The sequence below is a fragment of the Anomaloglossus baeobatrachus genome, chromosome 6 (assembly GCF_048569485.1).
Source record: "Anomaloglossus baeobatrachus isolate aAnoBae1 chromosome 6, aAnoBae1.hap1, whole genome shotgun sequence".
NCBI classification, from domain to species: Eukaryota; Metazoa; Chordata; class Amphibia; order Anura; family Aromobatidae; genus Anomaloglossus; species Anomaloglossus baeobatrachus.
The window spans coordinates 275,463,160-275,484,422 of record NC_134358.1 but is presented as its reverse complement, the minus strand read 5'-3'; the positions used below and the strand labels follow the sequence as shown (position 1 = coordinate 275,484,422).

Here is a 21,263-nt window from a genome sequence, read left to right as displayed (position 1 = left end):
TGCTAAGTTAAATGCAAGTTGAATTTTGCAGCATCAAGGTATGTATCCTATTATCTGTCAAGTATATTTCGATTAAGTGAAAATTTGCAGTATATTACTTATTGAATAAACAATAGCTTATATAAACATATAAAGATTTTGCATCAATTAACATTGTAAATTATAGTTAATAGCAAATTGCCATCTACTCAAAAGGAAATAAATTGATTAGAATGTATTTCTTGTACCTTTAATTTTTATTTGATAATATATTATTACATAATGTTGGTATAATCCATCATGTTACTGCAGAGAATATTGATTATAAAGCTGTGAAAATAGATTTATTTTATTACAAATTAAAACCATTTCTATAAAATGGAAAGTGGAATATGGAGGTTTACTGTTGTTACATTTGCATTTCATACTTTTAAGTGTAGTTAGGATTTATTTTAGCACTTCATATAATATTCTATAGCTAAATGAAGACAGAGCATTGCCTTGCATAAGCTTTTGAAACATTAATATAATAAAGGCTTCATTTTATTTCATCACTGATAGTAAAGTTGCAAGAGAACAGTGAAACCCTATTTTCTTTCATAAATATGGCAAGAGAAATTGTTAGAGAACTGCAAAACTTAAAGTCAGGTTGCAGATGTCACAATAGCACTGAGGTATTATTAACTCATGTTGTTGCCAAGTGATTGTTGTGTGCAAGACTATAGCGGGATTTACACGTTACGATATCGTTAATAATTTATCGTCTGGGTCATGGTGTTTGTGACGTACATCCGGCAGCATTTACGATATCGCAGTGTGTGACACTTATGTGCAACCTAAAACAATCGCAAAAGCGGCCAAAATCGGAGAGGTCATCCTAAAACAAAAAATCGTTCTCTTCTAATTAGCGATGTTGTTCCTCGTTTCTGCGGCAGCACACATCGCTGTGTTTGACACCGCAGGAGCGAGAAACATTTCCTTACCTGCCTCCACCGCCAATGCAGAAGGAAGGAGGTGGGCGGCATGTTCCGGACGCTCATCTCCGCCCCTTAGCTTCTATTGGATGGCTGCCGTGTGATGTCACTGTGACGCCGCACGACCCGCCCCTTTAGAAAGGAGGCGGATCGCCGGCCAGAGCGACGTCGCAGGGCAGGTAAGTCCGTGTGACGGGTGTAAGTTAGGTTGTGTGCGACGGGCAGCGATTTGCCCGTGTCGCACAACCGACGGGGGCGGGTACGAACGCAGCGTGTAAAGCCCGCTTTTGTCTGAGAGGCTGTTTTCTGTCACAGCCTGTCAAACTACTAAGCTCTTTACAGGGTTGGCCAGTTATTTATTGATGGAATCTGTTTACTCCTTTGAAGGCCATCATCACCTCTATGCCAGAATGTTTGCTTTGTATAATTCCCTGACAGCCCCTTATTATAAGCATGCTCCATTGGTGATATCTTTAGGTCAGAGTGGGTCATGCATTATGGCTTTAAACTGAACCAATCACCGTGATTTTCCTTTATAAAGTAAAGCCAGTGCTATACTAACACTAGCATAGTGATTCTATACATACCTTTAGGTATCAGATTGGATGAATAGTTTTTGAAATACAGACATGTAAAATTACAGAAATGTATAGCTATTTGATTGGCAGCAGCTGCCGAATAGCTGTGGGTTTTGCTATATATTCCTGCTCCTGCCTGCTCCCTGACCTCTGTAGATGTCAGATTGTAAGGTCTACATTCCTAACATGCCACTATCACATGACAGAAATGTCTCAAACCTGGAAGAAGCCCATATAGTCTAGCATCTAAAGACGCCAGGAAGCAGACAGGGGCGGTAATAGATAGCAAAACCCGACCCATATATTAAATATTTGGCAGCTGCTGCCAATCAAAAAGCTGTACATTTCTATAACTTTACTTACCTCTATTTCAAAAACTATACATCCAATCTGACACCTAAATGTACTGTATGTATAGAATTAGCATTTATATAGGAAAATCCTGATGATTGGTTTCCGTTAACTCTATTCCTTTCTTTTACCATTTCCCTCAGTTGAACTTGATGGACATGTGGGGTTTTTTCAGTATACTAACTATGGAAATAGATTACATTAAATACATAGGAGTACAAGCCCCAGTATATATGCAAAGATCTATCCATTACTATAGAAAAAAAAAACATTTCTTTCAATCAATCTCATTTCAGAGTCTGTTCACATCTAAATTTTGACTTCCATCTAAGGAACATATTAGTATTTTCTAATGTAAAATTTGTGTGGCTTCAGGGGTATCATTCTGTGTGGGAGGTTTTGGAGGCATCCTAGTTTGTAGTGGGAGAGTTGATTGGGGCTGTTGAACAAGTTACAAGGATTGTATAATTAGAAAAGTCTAATTTGCTACTTTTCATGAACTTAATTAAAAGCAGTAAATTATACAATTTGAGGAGAATTATTTCCCTGATAAGATTTTTTTTTAAATCTTCAATCGTAAATTGAAATATTGACTTTAAAATAAATCTTTATTTTTATAAAGCGCTAACATATTCCGCAGCGCTTTACATACATCAAGAACACTGTGCACTTTGGGGCTCACAATCTAAAGTCCCTATTTGTATGTTTTTGGAGTGTGGGAGGAAACCGGAGTACCCGGAGGAAACCCAGGCAAACACGGGGAGAACATACAAACTCCTTGCAGATGGTGTCCTTGGTGGGATTTGAACCCAGGACCCTAGCGCTGCAACACTGAGCCACCGTGCTGCCCTAAAAACCAAATAACACATTTTTATGATAAAAATACTTCATAATATATAATATTTTTTTTAACATCACAATCTATATAAAAAAAGACCTTGGAGGGTGTTTTTTGTGGCCTTTAAGTCAAAATGGTTGTGTTGCTACCTTGCAGATCTGGGTTCTCAGATATAGATCGGACATAGTAAAACATCTGCATAAAGTTTGAAATTTCTACTTCCGTTTGCATAGATTTTCTCTGGGTATTCTTGCTCTTCTTATTACTCCAAAAATATACTAAGGTAACCCGGCTTCCCGTTAAGTTGACCCATGTGTTCTGTGCGTGTGTCTTATACAGGGGAAAATATTTACAAACTTTATTGCTGATACAAACAAATATTAATTGTAACAATAATTAGGGCAACATAGTGACTCAGTGGTTAATGGTGTAGTTTTTGCAGGGCTGAGGCCAGTGGTAAAAATATCTGTAAAGCGCTAACTGTTGCAGAGCATGATAGCATCATATAAATGAATAAAAAGAAAATATATTTTATTTCTGTACATGAAGCAGATTTTTAGACATTAGGATATATAAAGAAAAAACACAATATATCTATAAACAACTGCAGCCAGAATTTCTCTGCTAATTCTAATTCTATAGTTCTATGGCTATTATTAGTGATAAGCAAGCACTACCATGCTTGGCTGCTCAGTACTCGTAATGAGCATTTGAAAGCTAGAACAGGCGTAACTCATGAACTGTGTAAAATGGCAGTCAATGGTGAACTAAAAAATGCTTGAGTTTCCCAATGTCTTCTATTAAACTCCGTAGGAAAAAAAAGGATGACCCAGCTAAGCTGTGGCAAGTTCCGGCATGCAAGGAAAACACTCTGGCAGTGCAGGGAACCAATAGAAGAAAAAAACAATCCAGCTTCCGGAATAATATAAAATCTTGTGCAAGCTTTATTTTAAAGGACGTAAAAATTATAATTACAAGGGACAAAATAGGGAGCCCATGTGCGGCTACGTGTTTCGAACGCTGCCTGCGTTTTTTGTCAAGCCACTTAAACTCCGTTAAACTCCGTACACAGGTTGAGCCCGTCCGAGTGTACAAATGCTTGCAACTATTACTGAACATCCGAGCATGGTAGTGCTCTATTATCACCAGATAATACTTTTCTGTAGTCATCTCATTATAACTGTAGTCTAGATATTAATTAAAGATAATACTTATATATATACTGCACATACATGATCACGTCTGTAAAGCACTGTGAAATTAATAGTACTAAATAAACTAAATAAATGTACATAACCCAGAACAACACTATTCACAATAGGTTTGCAAATATCTTGTCAGCCTCTCCCGTCACAATCTGTAAAAAGTAATCAACATTCTGTTTTTTTAGCTGTAGTATCTTTTACAATCTAAAATCAGCATACTCTATGTAGCGTCAGAACAAGACAAATGCATTCAATAATGAATAGCACTGAAGCCAATATAATTAAAGCTGGAGAAAAAATCTGCAGTATATAAGTGGGTCAGGTATAGTAACCAATGATCACAATGGTCACAATAATAGACTATAATAAATGAACCCTTAGCACTTTGTTACAGTTCAACAATGGGGTTGTCTTTTTAAACATTGTCTTAAGGAGTGGAATCCTAATAAAGCACACAACTATATTAAATATATTGCATATCCTCCCCCACATAATGATCACAAAGAATGACTTAAAAGTACTCATATAAATAGCTAAAAAATCAACACATTGTTTCCTATGGTTCAACTGCCCCTTTTCTCTGAATACTAATAACAACATTTCAAACAAGATGGTTGACTCTATAATCAAATACAGAAAATCAAATGAAACAAATCTGCAGTCAGGCAATCAAAACATCTTAGAATAAAAGAATATTTTTTATCTTATTTTTTATCTCATTTGAGTGAATAAAAACAAATAGATGCTAAATATCTTTTAAAATAGTAAAATTTCTGATATATAATCCTTTTAGTTAAAATCCAAGTAAATCAAAGCCAGACAAGTTTCCACATTAACTAAAAGACTGAGATATTTTTCCTAACGGGTTGCTTTCTTTGCATTTTAAAATAGAACAAAATACATACCTTTCTTATAGTTATGACACCATCCTGTGTCGCTCTCTCTGTTATTATATCAAACATTTTCATTTCATCTCCGTCTATTATTCTGTATCTAACTTCAGCATTTCTGCCGATATCTGCATCTACGGCTTTTATATGACCAACGGCAGTTCCAGTAGGCGAGGATTCGGAAACACTGAGATGATATGTATCTGAAATTGAAAGGAACAGGGGCATTGCCAATGTATTGTAATTTATCAGTAAAACATAATTGTAAATCGACTAACAGATTTTAGGCCACACTAATAGAAGCACTAATAAAGTCTTGGAAAAATGTCAAAAATATATGAATTGTCTGCATTTCAGTGTTAAAACACACACATTCAAATATATGTCTCAATTCTATCAGGTAATATATAAATGAGCTCTATTAATGCTTTTGAATGGACATGGTTGTAAAATGAAATAAATTATAAGGTAATTGCCAAAGTTTGTAATAACAAAGTTTTTTTTAACTTTTTTTAGTAAAACTGGTAAAAAAGTTAGTTGCCATGCAAAAGCTCGAGTATATGCATTCATAGTATATTCACATACTTTGATCAATTTAAAAAATAATATTTTGATAAAAATCTCCATCAAACATATAAAGTCTGACATTTAAGTTCTATTTTAATACATTTTTTAGTACTCAATATCACAAAAAAGGAAAGCACTTAAACTAAAATAGAACACATAATGAAATTAACTGATTACGGTATTTAAGATAGAGAGCACTAATAATGTTTAAAGGCCCAGTCACACACAACGACTTACCAGCGATCCCGAAAACGATGCGACCTGATAGGGATCGCAGGTAAGTCGCTGGGAGGTCACAGGTGAGATGTCACACAGCCAGATCTTACCAGCGATGCAGGAACAATACAGGTCGCAGTAGCGACCTGTATAACGATCTCAGCAGTCACTGTGACCCTGTCACACAGTGTCAAACACAGCGATGTGTCCTGCCCAGCAGGACATCGCCTTTGAAGAAAATGACCTGGGCCATTTGGCAACGACTAGCGTTCTCACAGCAGGGGCCTGATCGCTGGTAAGTGTCACACATAATGAGATCGCTAACGGGATCGCTACTGCATCACCAAAACGGTGACTCACCTGCGATCTCGCTAACGATCTCGTTATGTGTGACAGTACCTTAACACTTGCTTAAAGTTGTTTATTTTTAAATGAAATAGATAATAAATTCCCTTTTTGCTATGCCTAGAATTTTGCCTAAATTGGTACTTAAAGCATAATTGTCATTTTAATTTTTATTTAATAAATTATTAGTAGCCATGAAAATAAGAAACTTTGCAAAATATCTTATCAGACAAAAGTGCTTCTTTATCTTCCAGAATGTGTCAATCATTATCAAAATTCTCAAATCTGAAGAAAAATTTGTGTTCCGTGAAGAGTATCCCAAGTTTGAGATAGAATAAGGGAGCTTCTACTGATAAGATCCTACTTAGAAGGGTGAGGAAGAGGAAGGAGATCTACCTCTTTATTCCGGTCTACATAGACTTTGGTCCTAGTAACTGCCATCTTCTATCTCACCAATGGAAAGTTTGATTTTGCTGAAAACTGATTTTACCTCATAATTGAGAATTCTGATAATGACTGATTAATTTTAGGAGAGAAAGAAGCACATTTTTCTGATAAGATATATGATAAAGTTATTTATTTTCACGTCAACTATTAATTTAGTAAATAAAATTAAAACAGTCAGGGTTCAGGGTGTTGCTGACTCCCATGGAGAACAATCACGTGTCCACAGGCATAAATTGACATGTAGTGGTTTTGGGAAGCCTCCCTGCATGTTAGCTTACACTGTGGAAAAAAGATACACAGTGGACATGGGATTTCTTAAAATCCCAACCACTGTGCTTGTACTGTTCAACGCTGCATTGTGGAACCAACAAAAGCATGCTGCATCCAAAAGACTGCTATTGCTGATTATGTGCATGCACCCATACCTGTCATCCTCAGTTTAAGCACTCAGCATAGAGTGCAGGATAAATATGAGATGCGCCATACTGCGATCTTTGGGAGGAAGAATGAACAAGTCAACAGCAGTTGAAAAATTGGCTTTTTAATTTTTTTTTACGTTGTTCACCAAGCAGCATAAGTGATTAGGCAACTTTATTCCTCGGGTCAATATAATTACAGAGATACCAGATTTATATTGTTTTATTTTAGGTTTGGCTAGTATTACTCTAAAAATGCTTTTTCTTAAAAAAAACCCTTTTTTTCTGAATTTTGAAAGCTATAGCTTTTTTATTTTTCTTCTGACAGAGCCTTAAGGACTTTTTTTAAAGGGACAAGATGAAAATTTCATTTGTATCATTTTAGAATGAGATGGTGTTTTTATTGGTACCATAATTATTATTATTATTATTATTATTTATTTATAGAGCACCATTGATTCCATGGTGCTGTACATGAGAAGGGGGTTACATACAAAATACATGTACAAGTTACAGTAGACAGACTAGTACAGAGGGAAGAGGGCCCTGCCCTTGCGGGCTTACATTCTATAGGATTATGGGGAGGAGACAGTAGGTGGGGTGTAGGTGGGGCGGCAGCTCCGCACGGTGGTGGGGCGGCAGCTCCGCACGGTGGTGGGGCGGCAGCTCCGCACGGTGGTGGGGCGGCAGCTCCGCACGGTGGTGGGGCGGCAGCTCCGCACGGTGGTGGGGCGGCAGCTCCGCACGGTGGTGGGGCGGCAGCTCCGCACGGTGATGGGGCGGCAGCTCCGCATGGTGGTGGGGCGGCAGCTCCGCACGGTGGTGGGGCAGTGGCGTCATTGTAGATTATAGGCATTTCTGAACAGATGAGTCTTTAGGTTCCGTTTGAAGTTTGCAAGTGTAGTAGATAATCTGACGTGTTGAGGCAGTGAGTTCCAGAAGACTGGGGATGTTCGGGAGAAGTCTTGGAGACGGTTGCATGAGGAGCGAATGAGAGAGGAGGATAGAAGGAGATCTTGGGAGGACCGGAGATTACGTTTTGGAGTGTAGCGAGAGATTAGTTCAGAGATATATGGAGGAGACAAGTTGTGGATGGCTTTGTAAGTCAGTATTAGTAGTTTGAATTGGATACGATGGAAGATTGGGAGCCAGTGAAGGGACATGCAGAGAGGAGAAGCGGGGTGGTAGTGAGGCGAGAGGTGGATCAGTCGGGCAGCAGCATTAAGGATGGACTGGAGAGGGGCGAGCGTGTTAGCAGGGAGGCCACATAGGAGGATGTTGCAGTAGTCGAGGCGGGAGATTATGAGAGCATGCACTAGCATTTTTGTAGATTGAGAATTGATGAAGGGACGGATTCTGGAAATATTTTTGAGTTGAAGACGACAGGAGGTGGTGAGGGATTGAATGTGTGGTATGAAGGACAAGGCAGAGTCAAAGGTCACTCCGAGGCACCGAACTTTGGGTGCTGGGGAGAGCGTGATGTTATTTATTGTAATAGATAGATCAGGTAGAGAGTGTAGGGGAGATGGAGGAAAGATGATCAGCTCAGTTTTGGCCACATTGAGCTTTAGGAAGCGAGAGGAGAAGAAGGAAGATATAGCAGATAGGCACTCTGGGATTCTGGACAGCAGAGAAGTGACATCTGGACCAGAGAGGTAGATCTGAGTGTCATCGGCATATAGGTGGTACTGGAAGCCATGGGACTTTATGAGTTGTCCCAGGCCAAATGTATAGATAGAAAAAAGTAATGGTCCCAGGACAGAGCCTTGAGGGACACCAACAGAGAGAGGACGGGATGAAGAGGTTGTGTGGGAGTGGGAGACAGTAAAAGTGCGGTTGGAGAGGTATGAAGAGATCCAAGAGAGGGCGAGGTCTCTGACACCAAGGGAAGAGAGGATCTGTAGTAGGAGGGAGTGGTCAACAGTGTCAAAAGCTGAGGATAGGTCTAGAAGTAGGAGTATAGAGAAGTGGTTGTTAGCTTTGGCAGTAAGTAAGTCATTTGTGATTTTTGTCAGGGCAGTTTCAGTGGAATGATGTGGACGGAAGCCGGACTGTAGGTTGTCAAAGTGAGAGTTAGAGGAGAGGTGGGAGGAAAGTTCAGCATGGACGTGCTGTTCCAGGAGTTTTGAGGCGAATGGGAGTAGCGATATGGGGCGATAGCTGGCAGCAGAGGTTGGGTCGAGGGAAGGTTTCTTTAGGATGGGTGTGACTGTTGCATGTTTAAAGGCAGAAGGGAAGGTACCAGTTGTTAAAGATAGGTTGAAGAGATGGGTTAAGGCTGGAATTAGGATAGTGGTGAGGTTGGGGAGGAGGTGGGTTGGGATGGGATCACGTGCGCAGGTGGTGAGGTGCGCTTTTGAGAGAAGATGTGCAAGCTCTTCTTCGGTGATAGTGGAGAGGAAGTTTATGGGGGAGGAGCAGTGGTCTGTTATATGAAGGGGTTGTGGTGGTTGAGCAGAAAAGACTTGTCTGGTTTGGTCGATCTTTTCTTTGAAATATGTGGCAAATTCTTCTGCGGAAATGAGGGAGGTTGGAGGGGGCAGTGGTGGGCGAAGGAGGGAGTTGAAAGTATTGAAGAGCTGTTTGGGGTTGTGTGTTAAAGAGGATATGAGGTTTCTGAAGTATTCCTGTTTAGCCGAGGTAAGGGCCAAGCGAAATGTGTGAATTGCATTTTTGAATGTGGTGAAGTCTTCCTGGGAGTGCGTTTTCTTCCAGCGCCGCTCTGCAGCCCTAGACACTTGCCGCAGTTTTTTAGTGAGGCTGTTGTGCCAGGGTTGTCTATTGATTTGTCTCACTCTGCCATGCACAAGAGGAGCAACTGAATCAATAGCTGATGTGAGAGTGGCGTTGTAGAAAGTGGTGGCACTGTTTGTGTCGTGCACTGAAGATATGGAGGACAGTGGTAGGATAGAGTCAGAAAGGGTATGTATGTTGACGTGTGCGAGGTTTCTGCGAGGGTGTGATACGTGCTGGACAGGAGGGGCAGGTGAGGAGGACAGGGCAGAGAAGGTCAATAGATGGTGGTCAGATAAGGGGAGAGGGGAGGTAGTGAGGTTAGATAGAGAGCAGAGACGGGTGAAGATAAGGTCTAATGTGTGTCCATCTTTATGGGTGGCGGAGGTGGACCACTGAGATAGACCAAAAGATGAAGCAAGGGAGAGTAGTTTGGAGGCTGCTGACTGGCGGGTGTCAGTGGGGATGTTGAAGTCACCCATGATAATAGTGGGAATGTCAGCAGAGAGAAAGTGTAGAAGCCAGGCAGAGAACTGGTCGATAAAGGAAGTGGTAGGGCCTGGGGGTCTGTATATGATGGCCACTTGGAGGTTGGAAGGAGAATAGATGCGGACAGAGTGCACTTCAAAGGAAGGCAGGACAAGGGAGGGTAAGGGTGGGATTGGATTAAAGCTGCAGTTGTTAGAAAGAAGGAGGCCCACTCCTCCACCTTGTCTATTGCCAGGGCGAGGAGTATGGGAGAAGTGAAGGCCACCATAGCACAGCGCAGCAGGGGAGGCAGTGTTGGATGGTGTCAGCCATGTTTCAGTGATGCCCAGAAAGGATAGATTGCTAGAGGTAAAGAGGTCGTGAATGATGTGCAGTTTGTTACAGACCGAACGGGCATTCCACAGCGCTCCAGAGAGAGTGGGCGGTGGAGTGGGTGAGAGGGGGATGGGTTTTATATTGGAGAGGTTGCGGTAGTTACTAGTAAGGGTGGAGCGATAGGGGGGTGGTAGAGAGGAGTGTCCCATCTGGGGAGGTCCAGGATTGGGAGATATGTCACCAGCAGTGAGGAGAAGTAGAGAAAGAGAGAGCAGGTGGGAGAAGGAGAGTGGACGGCATGGTCTGCGTGTTATTAAGAGAGACCTGAGATTTAGGAGCAGGTCAGCAGATGAGGACAGGTGGGGAGGTAAAAGGGAAGGGGAGATGAATATTTGTTTGGCGAGTGCTGACGTTGGGGGATAGCGAAGGAGAGTGAGGAGGAGTGGAGCAAAAACTGTGAGGGCATAGGTGAACATGGTGAGTTTAAGGTTTACATGTGGGAATATGAAAAAGTGTAGGGGAAAAATGCAAGTGACAAACAGTTAAGGAGGTAACGCTCACCTTCTGGTCACTTCTGGGACATTTCTGGAATATTTCTGATTGCCCACTTAGAAAATCCCACTTATGAAATCACACAGACCATGGTCAGAACAGACCTGTGCCAACAAATTTATACAACTCTAGAGGCCTAGAAAATGACTCAGGTGTGAGCAGAAGGGAGGGGGATAGAGGAAGAGAGCTCTGAGAAACACACCAGGGGTGAATTAGTAAGTACAAACTAAGAGAAACATTTGGACTACTTCACAGCTAGAAAACGAACTACTTAAGATGCAGAAGAAATAGACAGGTGTGAACCAAGAACAAAGAGTTACAAGAATATGAAATTCAGATGGGAATGGCAGTGGTTGGAACAGTATCACATACCAATAGAAATAACATACAGGAAAGGATAGACTTCAATGGGAATGGCAGTGGTTGGGCTACATGTTTTTTATTTATTGCTTTCTATTCCACTTTTTGTGGGGCAGAATCAAGAAGAAACAGCATTTCAAGAATAGTTTTTTTAAAAAAAAATTTATGCCATTTACTGTGTCATAAAAGTGATAAGACAGCTTTATTCTTCAGGTCAATACAATTATGCTGATACCACATTTATAGTTTTTTTATGTTTTGCCACTTTTATAATATAAATAAATATTTCATAGAAAAAAAATGTTTTTACATTGCTGTATTCTGAGAGCTATAGTTTTTTTTTACTTTTTTGCTGATGGAGCTGTTTGGTGACTTGTATATTGTGGGAAAAGATTACATTTTCAGTGGTAACATTTGTATTTATATATGACTTTGCAAATTTGATCTTGTTTTTATTCCACTTTACTTGTCAGTAGTATGAATATATATAGTTTTTTGCTGCGGTTTTTATTTAGTTTTTTACGGTGCATACATTAAATATTGTGACAGTTTTATATATCGGGTTTTTACGGATGCGGCGATACTAAATATATGTACTTTTTTATTTTTTATACAAATATAACTATTTATTGGAATTGTTTTATTTTTTTGTTCTGTAATTTCATATTTTTTAAAACTATTTTTCCAACTTTTTTTTTCTTTTTTACTTAGTTCCTATATGGGACACTAATTTTCACTTCTCTGGTTGCAGCTGCAATATACTGCAATGCTCGATCACTGCAATATATTGCAGCTGTCAAGAGTTGCACTGTGGAAAGCTTCAATGATCATGTTGGAGGCATGATTACTTAAGGCCCCTTTACACACTTCAACATTGCTAGCGATATCGCTGTAACGTCACCGGTTTTGTGACGTAATAGCGACCTCCCCAGTGACATTGCAGTGTGTGACACGCATCAGCGACCTGGACCCCGCTGTGAGGTTGCTGATAGCTATCGTTCAGGACCATTCTTTGGTTCTTTGTTTCCCACTGCGCAGCATGTATCGGTGTGTTTCACAACGTTACAACAACAAGGTAGAGCAGAAAGCAGGTTTCAAAATCCGCACCAGACCAAAAAGAATCCAGATGCTTGTCAGTAAATTCTTTCTTTATTTGTTTTTTCACAGGTCTACGTGTTTCGAGGACATATCCGTCCTCATCATCAGGACAAAGTACAAAGAAAGACTATAGCAGACAGGGAATCGCAGCCTCCTATAAATGTGTTAGAAAGTGGCCACGTATACAGGGATTACGTCATCCACCCCTTCGTGACTCATAGACACGTGCAGCGGTGGATAAAGTTGCCATCATTGACAAACAAAAAAAGAGGAAAAAAAGAAAACAAAGGGAAAAAAAGGGTGGTGGATTGAGACTGAGGACAGAAGGAAAAAAAAGTGTGTTTGAAGTATTCACTGTAAAGGTGAAATGTATTAAATGAAAAATGTGACGGATGGAATGCAAATATGTGAAAATAAAATAAAACATGAAATAAAAATTGTGCATGAACATATTGATGGTGAGTTTTAATTGTGTCATTATATAGGGAAGATATATATTAAACTAAAAAGTGAAAAGTGAAATAGAAAACAAAAATCCAAATTGTCCGTGGATGCGTTGGTTAAAAACTTAGCAGATGCGTTTACATAGCGCATGAAAAAACTGGAGAAATGAGAAAAATCGTGTCAGTAGATATGGGATCTGAAGAAAAAAGAATGAAATGAATGAAAAAATGAATGAAAAAATATGAAATGTTTATATGTAGAGGGAGGAGGAGGGGGTGGCAGCGCTTACAATGGGATTACTGCCTCTGACATTTTAATAGTGAATCAATAGAAATGCTGGACGGGAGAGAAAAAAAAAATGCCGGCAGAGATTACATGCCGGGAGGGAAAGAACAAGGAGCACTTGCACAGAAAGGTGACTGGAGGTTAAGACCGTGGGAAAATAATTAATGCGCTTGCGCAGGGGTTAAGAGAGTTTAAAACCGTGGGAAAGTGTTCAGTGTGACTCTCTTAACCCCTGCGCAAGCGCATTAAACATTTTCCCACGGTCTTAACCTCCAGTCACCTTTCTGCGCAAGCGCTCCTTCTTCTTTCCCTCCCGGCATGTAATCTCTGCCGGCTTTTTTTTATTTCTCTCCCATCCAGCATTTCTATTGATTCACTATTAAAATGTCAGAGGCAGTAATCCCATTGTGAGCGCTGCCACCCCTCCTCCTCCTCCCTCTACATATAAACATTTCATATTTTTTCATTCATTTTTTCATTCTTTATTCTTCAGATCCCATATCTACTGACACGATTTTTCTCATTTCTCCAGTTTTTTCATGCGCTATGTAAACGCATCTGCTAAGTTTTTAACCAACGCATCCACGGACAATTTGGATTTTTATTTTCTATTTCACTTTTCACTTTTTAGTTTAATATATATCTTCCCTATATAATGACACAATTAAAACTCACCATCAATATGTTCATGCACAATTTTTATTTCATGTTTTATTTTATTTTCACATATTTGCATTCCATCCGTCACATTTTTCATTTAATACATTTCACCTTTACAGTGAATACTTCAAACACACTTTTTTTTCCTTCTGTCCTCAGTCTCAATCCTCCCCCCCTTTTTTTCCCTTTGTTTTCTTTTTTTCCTCTTTTTTTGTATGTCAATAATGGCAACTTTATCCACCGCTGCACGTGTCTATGACTCACGAAGGGGTGGATGACGTAATCCCTGTATACGTGGCCACTTTCTAACACATTTATAGGAGGCTGCGACTCCCTGTCTGCTATAGTCTTTCTTTGTACTTTGTCCTGATGATGAGGACGGATTTGTCCTTGAAATGCTTAGACCTGTGAAAACATAAATAAAGAAAGAATTTACTGACAAGCATCTGGATTCTTTGTGGTCTGGTGCGGATTTTGAAACCTGCTTTCTGCTCTACCTTTTTGGAATACATCTATACTGCGGGCTCGCTGCCTTCCACATTTACTACGTGCCTTCATAGGGGTTGTGACTTGCACAACCCCTTCAGGTGAGTGTACTAACCCACACTTGCCTTCACGTGTCATACCGGGTGAGACCCTATTTTGCGCCTTTTTTTCCACAGTTATCCTTAACACCGTTACAACGACATTGTTAGTGACCCAGCCCATAGGCATGCTAGCGTTCCCTTTCCAGCGAGGTCGTTCTACAGGTCCGTATCGCTGCTGTGTCGTTGGCCAGATCTGCCTTTTTCACAGCTCACCAGCGACTGTTATAGACTTTTTAGCGATGCCGGCCAGGTCAAGATCGCTGTTGGATCGCTAGAAAATCTCACTGTGTAAAGGGGCCTTTAGGCTTTTTGTAGTCAAGTGACCCAGAGGTTCTCATGATGCCTTCAGGTCACCATGAAGCTGATCAAGCACTCACGAGTACATTGCGGAGATCCCGATTGGAGGCGAGAGGGAGTGTGATCCCTCTCTCAATCCCCTAGGTGAAGCAATCAATATTAATCTCAGCATGTCGGGGGTTAAATGGCCAGGGACCCTTCTAAGTATATATGAAATGGTGGAATGTGGTAATATCATACATGATAAAAAGTTTATCCAGGATAAGTAATGTGCATTATTACGATGAATGCATATAGAGAAGATTTTGTATATAATTATTTACAGTGCCAGACATATTATTTCTTAGATTCTTCTTTTTAAATAAAAGTATTGTGTTGCCTTTCAATGTAAGGCATATAACAATGCTATAAAAGAGACAACACAAAGCAATCAGTGAGGAAAAATACATCTATTTTTAAGTCTTTTATAATATAAAATATATATTCGATTTTTATAATACCAGTTCATGCATGCCTCTAGGAAGGAACTTAATGAGGTGATTTAAATCTAACCAGTGACATTTAGAACTGATTAGTAGAATTTTATCCAGCTACATTTTTGCCAAGTTCAGAAAAATATGAAGTTTAGAATATAAAACAAAACACCATATTACTTTTAACCTCTTTAATGACATATGACATCATAAAATGTCCTTTGTGAAGACAAAAAGACATAAAAAATATGATAGTAAATGCATGGGCTCAGAAACTGTGCTCTTCTGATCATGAAAGGAGCCTGATGGTGAAAGCCAGATTCAAGCTCAATAGCCAAAATTAGATGTCATTTAATCTGTCAGATGTTATAGTTGACAGTAATAGGTATATTTAGGTGGTCAGGCTGAAAGAGGCTGCCTCCTATGCCACCCAGATTTTTTAAATGAAAATCCATTAACATTATTACATGTTGCTATTATCATGCATCCTCAAAAGGGCACCCTCAAAAGAAAAAAATATATATCTCTCCACAACAGCCTTCAATTCACACTATATGATGATGTGACAGTGTGTGGCAGAACAGGCATGGACAGCGAGCTGGTGAATAATTGAAAGAAACTTTATTGGAACTGGGAGAAGATGTCACCAAACATGGACATATTTCCTTAGAATCTGCAAGGCGGCTACAAGAAAAGGAACAGATCCGGGTGCACCACCTGAAAATCTGACACCAAGGAAAATAAATACAACAGTCCTTATATGATTTCCGCAAATCCTGCAGGGTGGCCAAGATAACACAATTCCACATGGCAAACCGATCTCCAAAGTCTAGTAGACCATGTACAGGCACCAGCAACAATATTAACTAGAGGTGAGTGAATACCATAATATTCGTATTCGCTATACTCATAACAAGTACTTTGTAATATTTGTGTATTTGTTACAAATAGCGAGTACAATGCAAGTCAATGGGAAATGCAAGTAATTTTCTGCTGGACCCAACAAAGAGGTCTGGGGGCCTGAGGAAAATGCTGAAATGGATAGTAAAGTGATTAAACTGAATGGGGAGATCCTGGAGATATGCATGCATTTCTTACTCATATATGGTTTCTGAGAATGAGGATGTCACCTATTACGCAACTTATTCTCTTTTTCTCTCTGTCTCTCTCTCCAAGCACTTTATACTCACCGATCACTGGTGCGGCTTGGCTGTCACACTGCTCCTGCTGCCTCTCATTCTTCTTCCCTACCGCTCATTAGGCTCATACATATTCACTGAATCCGCTCTTTAGGCTCATGCATATTCACTGTGTAGCACCCCTAAACCCTTCAGGGCACAACTAGGTACTGCATCCTGTCATAGATTCAAGGCCTACCCCCAGGGACCTGGAAACTCAATGCCGGTACCAATCAAAACACATAACATCCCCAGTTCCCTCACCCAGACAGGGATGACTGACTAGTTAAGGACCCAAACAATGGCCACCTAAGGGTGGAGCTGATCCAGTCCACTAGCCAAAAACTCGGGGGGAGGAGAAGAGACAGTGGAGAGTAGAGTGAGGAGAGAGACGTGTCTCAAGACGGGGCCGTGTAACGGTAGCCTGACTAGTACAGGAGAGTGGTTGCAAGGGAGGGTACGACGAGGTACCCCTGGAACTAAAGCACAGACGGTGCACAGGGCCCTAGGTTAGGTGAATGCTTCAAGCTGCCTGAAAAAAAAACCCTGCACATTGAGGGGACATTCACGGACCTCACTGACTCAAGAATCCGGGGGCACCAGCAGTAATGATTATGGGGGTCCCACAAAATGACAGAGACGTGCGGGGGAAAGAAACCATCAGGGTACTGCACCGGCATTCGGACTACAGGGACCAGTGGTCTGAACCAGCCATCCAGCCGGAGTACCTGGAGGAAACCTATGCAAACAATAGGAAAATATAAAATGTAAACTCCTTGCAAATGTTGTCATTGGTGAGATTTGACCCCAGTGCTGCAAGACTGCAGTGCTAACCACTAAGCCACCGTGCCACCCAAAAAATAAGTTTTGGGCTTGTATTGCTGCCTTTGGCACTAGGTGTCTTTACTATGTGCAAGGCATCATGCAATCTGAAGATTACTAAAGAATTGTGGGTCATAATGTAGTGCCCAATGTAGGAAACCTGGGTTTGTGTCCAAGGTCATGAGTATTCCAACAGGACAATGACCCCCCAAAATACTTCAAGAAGCACCCAGAAACAGATGGAAACAAAACACTAGAGAGTTCTGAAATGGCCAGCAATGAGTCTGACTCTAAATCCCAGTGAACACCTGTGAAAAGATTGGCAGAGGGCACTCTTGAAATATCAGTTTATTAAAGAAGAGTGGTCCAAAATTATAGTTGAGGGGTGTAAGAAGCATGTTGATGGTTATAGGAAGCGATTGATTGCAGATATTTATTACAAAGGGTGTGCCACTAAATATTAAGTTGATGGAGCCAACATTTATGTACAGCCCATTTTTTGGAGTTTTGAGTTAAATTATGTCCAATTTGCAGTCTCTTCTCTTATTTTTCATCCTCTTTCAATACACACAAAATAAATAAACATAGATATAACAAAACATGTTTTATTGTTAGATTTTATATATTTATTTCATTTTTTACTCTACAATAATTCTAGATTATGGTCATAATGAAGTTTTCAGGTCTTTTATAATGTCACATCAGGTTGTTTCAGTATCCATTTAGAACATCGTATTACATTTTCACTGCAAAACCTTTGTGAGCCACATCCCCAAAACATTATCTGACATTTGACCTATACAATGTTATGAAAGCATACAGATTTTAAGACATAATTGGCTGATTTGAAAAAAATGCCAGGGAATAGAAATGAATGTTAAAACGATTGTCACCTTTCAGGAAAGTGGTCACTTACTGAATAAGGCACATTTTAGAACTGGTATTTGCCTATGCCAGAACTATTACTCCAGTTAGCAACGTAATTTTTTGTTGAAGCAAGGCAGGACTGGCATAAAATGCTAAATTTCCAAAATGATTTTACAACAACTAAATGCACAATAATTTGGCAACAGTTCAAAATGTTTTACACCAGAACTCTTAATAAAATATGTCCTTTAAAGTTAAAATAATGCATTTATTTCCACTTTTTATTTGTTTTTAAGACTTGTGGATCTGGTCATAATGGCTTGCACCAATAACTTTTATTTTTGTGTTCAGTAATGCAGTCTTCATAAATTCTGCTTTTATCCATTGATAGTAAAAATTATCTACAATGTATACCGTATTCACTTACTTTGAGTAAATCTTGGTGGATTGTCATTTACATCTGTCAGAGTGATGTTCACAGTGGTTGTTCCAGATAATCCTCCCATCTGGCCACCCATATCTTTGGCCTGGATAACAACTTTGTAATGTTCTCTGATTTCTCGATTCATGTTTGGTAAAGCAGTACGGATAATACCTTCAAGAAAGTAAAGTTAATTAGAATAGATATAAAATGCTGCACATATTACAATTTGTTTAGAGACAAAGACTCAGACTACAGTATTTGGAAAAAAAAAGTGAATAAACCTTGTTGGGAGATTTTCATTTTAAATAAAAATTACATTTATAAAGTGTTTTCAATAATGAATAGAGGAACTGATCAGGCAAAATTTGAATTTGTCTGTTTATGAGGATTTTCCCTTTTAATGTTCTTGGATCTCTGCAGACCTCAGGACATAATTATACTCTAGTAATAGTTTTGCTATTCGATTCTGAGCATGATAAACATAAAAGTAACAAATGTAAAAGTTGTTTATACGTACCTTACCCCACATGTCTCTCGAACCTCAAATTTTAACTCTCAGTCATCCAGTCAACACCACATTATCTTATCTTACCATGTTATCAATCAGTGCTGAATCTATAGGCTTCCTCAAGCTAAGCTGGTACTTCCGGTTCTAATGAGGCTTGAGCCTGTTCTGCAGAAGCAGATTAATGGTGTCAATTTGATGACATCATAACATTTGCCATGAGTTTACATACAAAATTGCATGTAAGCTCACAACTTAATGACATCACAACATACACTATGATTCTTTTTGCGCATTTGAAAAAACATCCCAAACCTCACCATCACCATGTGTCTCTGTTCCAGGACCGAGGATTTTGGTACTCACAGCAGTGATAAGAAGATGGGTAATGGCGAGGACTGGAGTAGTTGTAGAGGTAATGGCAATATGAGGATATAGATATATAACTATAGATATATAAATATAGATATATGTATATATATATTATTTTGATGGCCTTTTACAGCAACCACTATTTTGCTGAATCCATGCAAAAGTGAATTATAAAAAAATTGGTATTTTGATGAATGTGGATCTTTGTAACATTCTAGTAGAATTTAAGTCCATGTGAGTATATTAGCTTATCTCTACTACCAATCTCACTCATCAGTTAGTCTAGAAATAATTTGCCCAAATAAAATAACTATGTTAAATAACACTGGGGAATAATTTGAAAAAAAATTTCTGTTGAGTTAGGTTTTTGAGATGATTTATACTAAAATTGGCATGCTGATTCCAAAAATGTAGTCAGTTTTTTTCTATCACGTCAAGTTTTTCCTCCTCAACTTACCTGCCATAGAAGCACAATTGCACTGATTTCTGTAATAAGACTTGTTCTCTGAGTACAATTCGACTCATATAGAGCTACGTGGCAACTTGTAAGAGTAGTCACAACTGAGACAGTGTGGTGAGAGGTGTGTGCAGCTCCCAATACGTCATAATTATCAATATCTTTACACAAAAAATGTATCATAGTAGGAATAAATAGGATTTGTGATAGCTTTTCTCTTTACATTGGGCGCTTAGTTGTAATTTATATATCTTTTATGATTTTTTTCTTTGTTAGTTTTCAAAGCTTGTAACTTTCCATCTCAGTGTTTTATTTACTTATGTACATATTTCCTTTGTTTCAGATCATGTCTGCTCCTTCTTCCTCTCGTCGTAAATGCCTAAACAACCCTGACTCCTTCTGCTATATTTGTGGTGTTTTCACCATTCCAGTTCAAAGGGCAAACATCAGTGCATTTGTCAAACAAGCATATTTTGCATATTTTAAAGTAAAACTCGGTGATCAAGATAAGCCATGGGCCCCTCACATAATGTGCAAGCGGTGTGTTGAGAGTTTACGGATGTGGACCAAAGGAACACGTGAAAAATTGTCATTTGGTATCCCCATGGTGTGGAGAGAGCATTCCACAGACTGTTACTTCTGTGTAGTGAAAACATCAGGATTTAACAGGAAAAATAAAAGTAAAATAGTATATCCAAATCTACCGTCAGCTATAAGACCAATGCCTCATTCAGCTGAAATTCCAGTGCCAGTTTTCGAACAGCGACCATCTCTAGAAGTTCTGAGTGATGTTGACGAACACAGTGACAGCAATGATGCAGAATTTCAAATTCACAAGGATTCAGTTCATAAGGGATTTGATCAGCACGAGTTAAATGATTTAGCACGTGAATTGGGCTTATCAAAAAAAGCTTCAGAATTACTAGCATCAAGGCTGAATGAGAAACAGTTACTTGAACAAGGAGCGAAGGTATCATACTTTCGTACTAGAGAAAGTACATTTTTGCAGTACTTTCGGTGTGACAGCGGTTTTGTGTTTTTCCATAATATTTCTGGTTTACTACAAGAATTAGGGCTTTCAATGTACAATCCAAATGAATGGCGACTATTTATTGATAGCTCAAAGCGAAGTTTTAAGTGTGTCCTTCTACACAATGGCAATTTATTTGGTGCAGTCCCTATTGGGCATTCTGTCTCTCTTCGTGAAGAACATGGAGATGTAAAGAGAGTTATTGAGTTATTGAAATATGACACACACAATTGGATCATCTGTGTTGACCTTAAAATGGTTTGCTTCCTTCTTGGTCAGCAACGTGGGTGCACAAAGTATCCCTGCTTTCTCTGTATGTGAGATAGCAAAGCTCGAGAAAAGAATTGGGTTGAGTCGAATTGGCCTCCAAGATCTGGTCTTGAACCTGGAGATCCTAACATTCTACATCAGCCACTTGTTGACAGGAAGAATATACTATTCGCACCTCTGCACATAAAACTAGGTCTCATGAAGCAATTTGTAAAAGCATTGCCAACTGACGGCGACTG

General features: G+C 39.4%; 1 protein-coding gene across 3 annotated transcripts in view; it reads right to left on the bottom strand.

The window, feature by feature from the left end:
* The window catches only part of LOC142243203 (cadherin-10-like), a 758,404-nt gene that overhangs the window by 190,092 nt on the left and 547,049 nt on the right, over positions 1 to 21,263 (bottom strand). For all 3 annotated transcript variants that reach the window (XM_075314858.1, XM_075314857.1, XM_075314859.1), the window contains 2 exons: positions 18,394 to 18,561; positions 4,831 to 5,018 (listed from right to left, as the gene is read on the bottom strand). In XM_075314858.1, the coding sequence (XP_075170973.1) occupies positions 4,831 to 5,018; positions 18,394 to 18,561 (356 nt within the window). The remainder of the gene's footprint in view (positions 1 to 4,830; positions 5,019 to 18,393; positions 18,562 to 21,263) is intronic.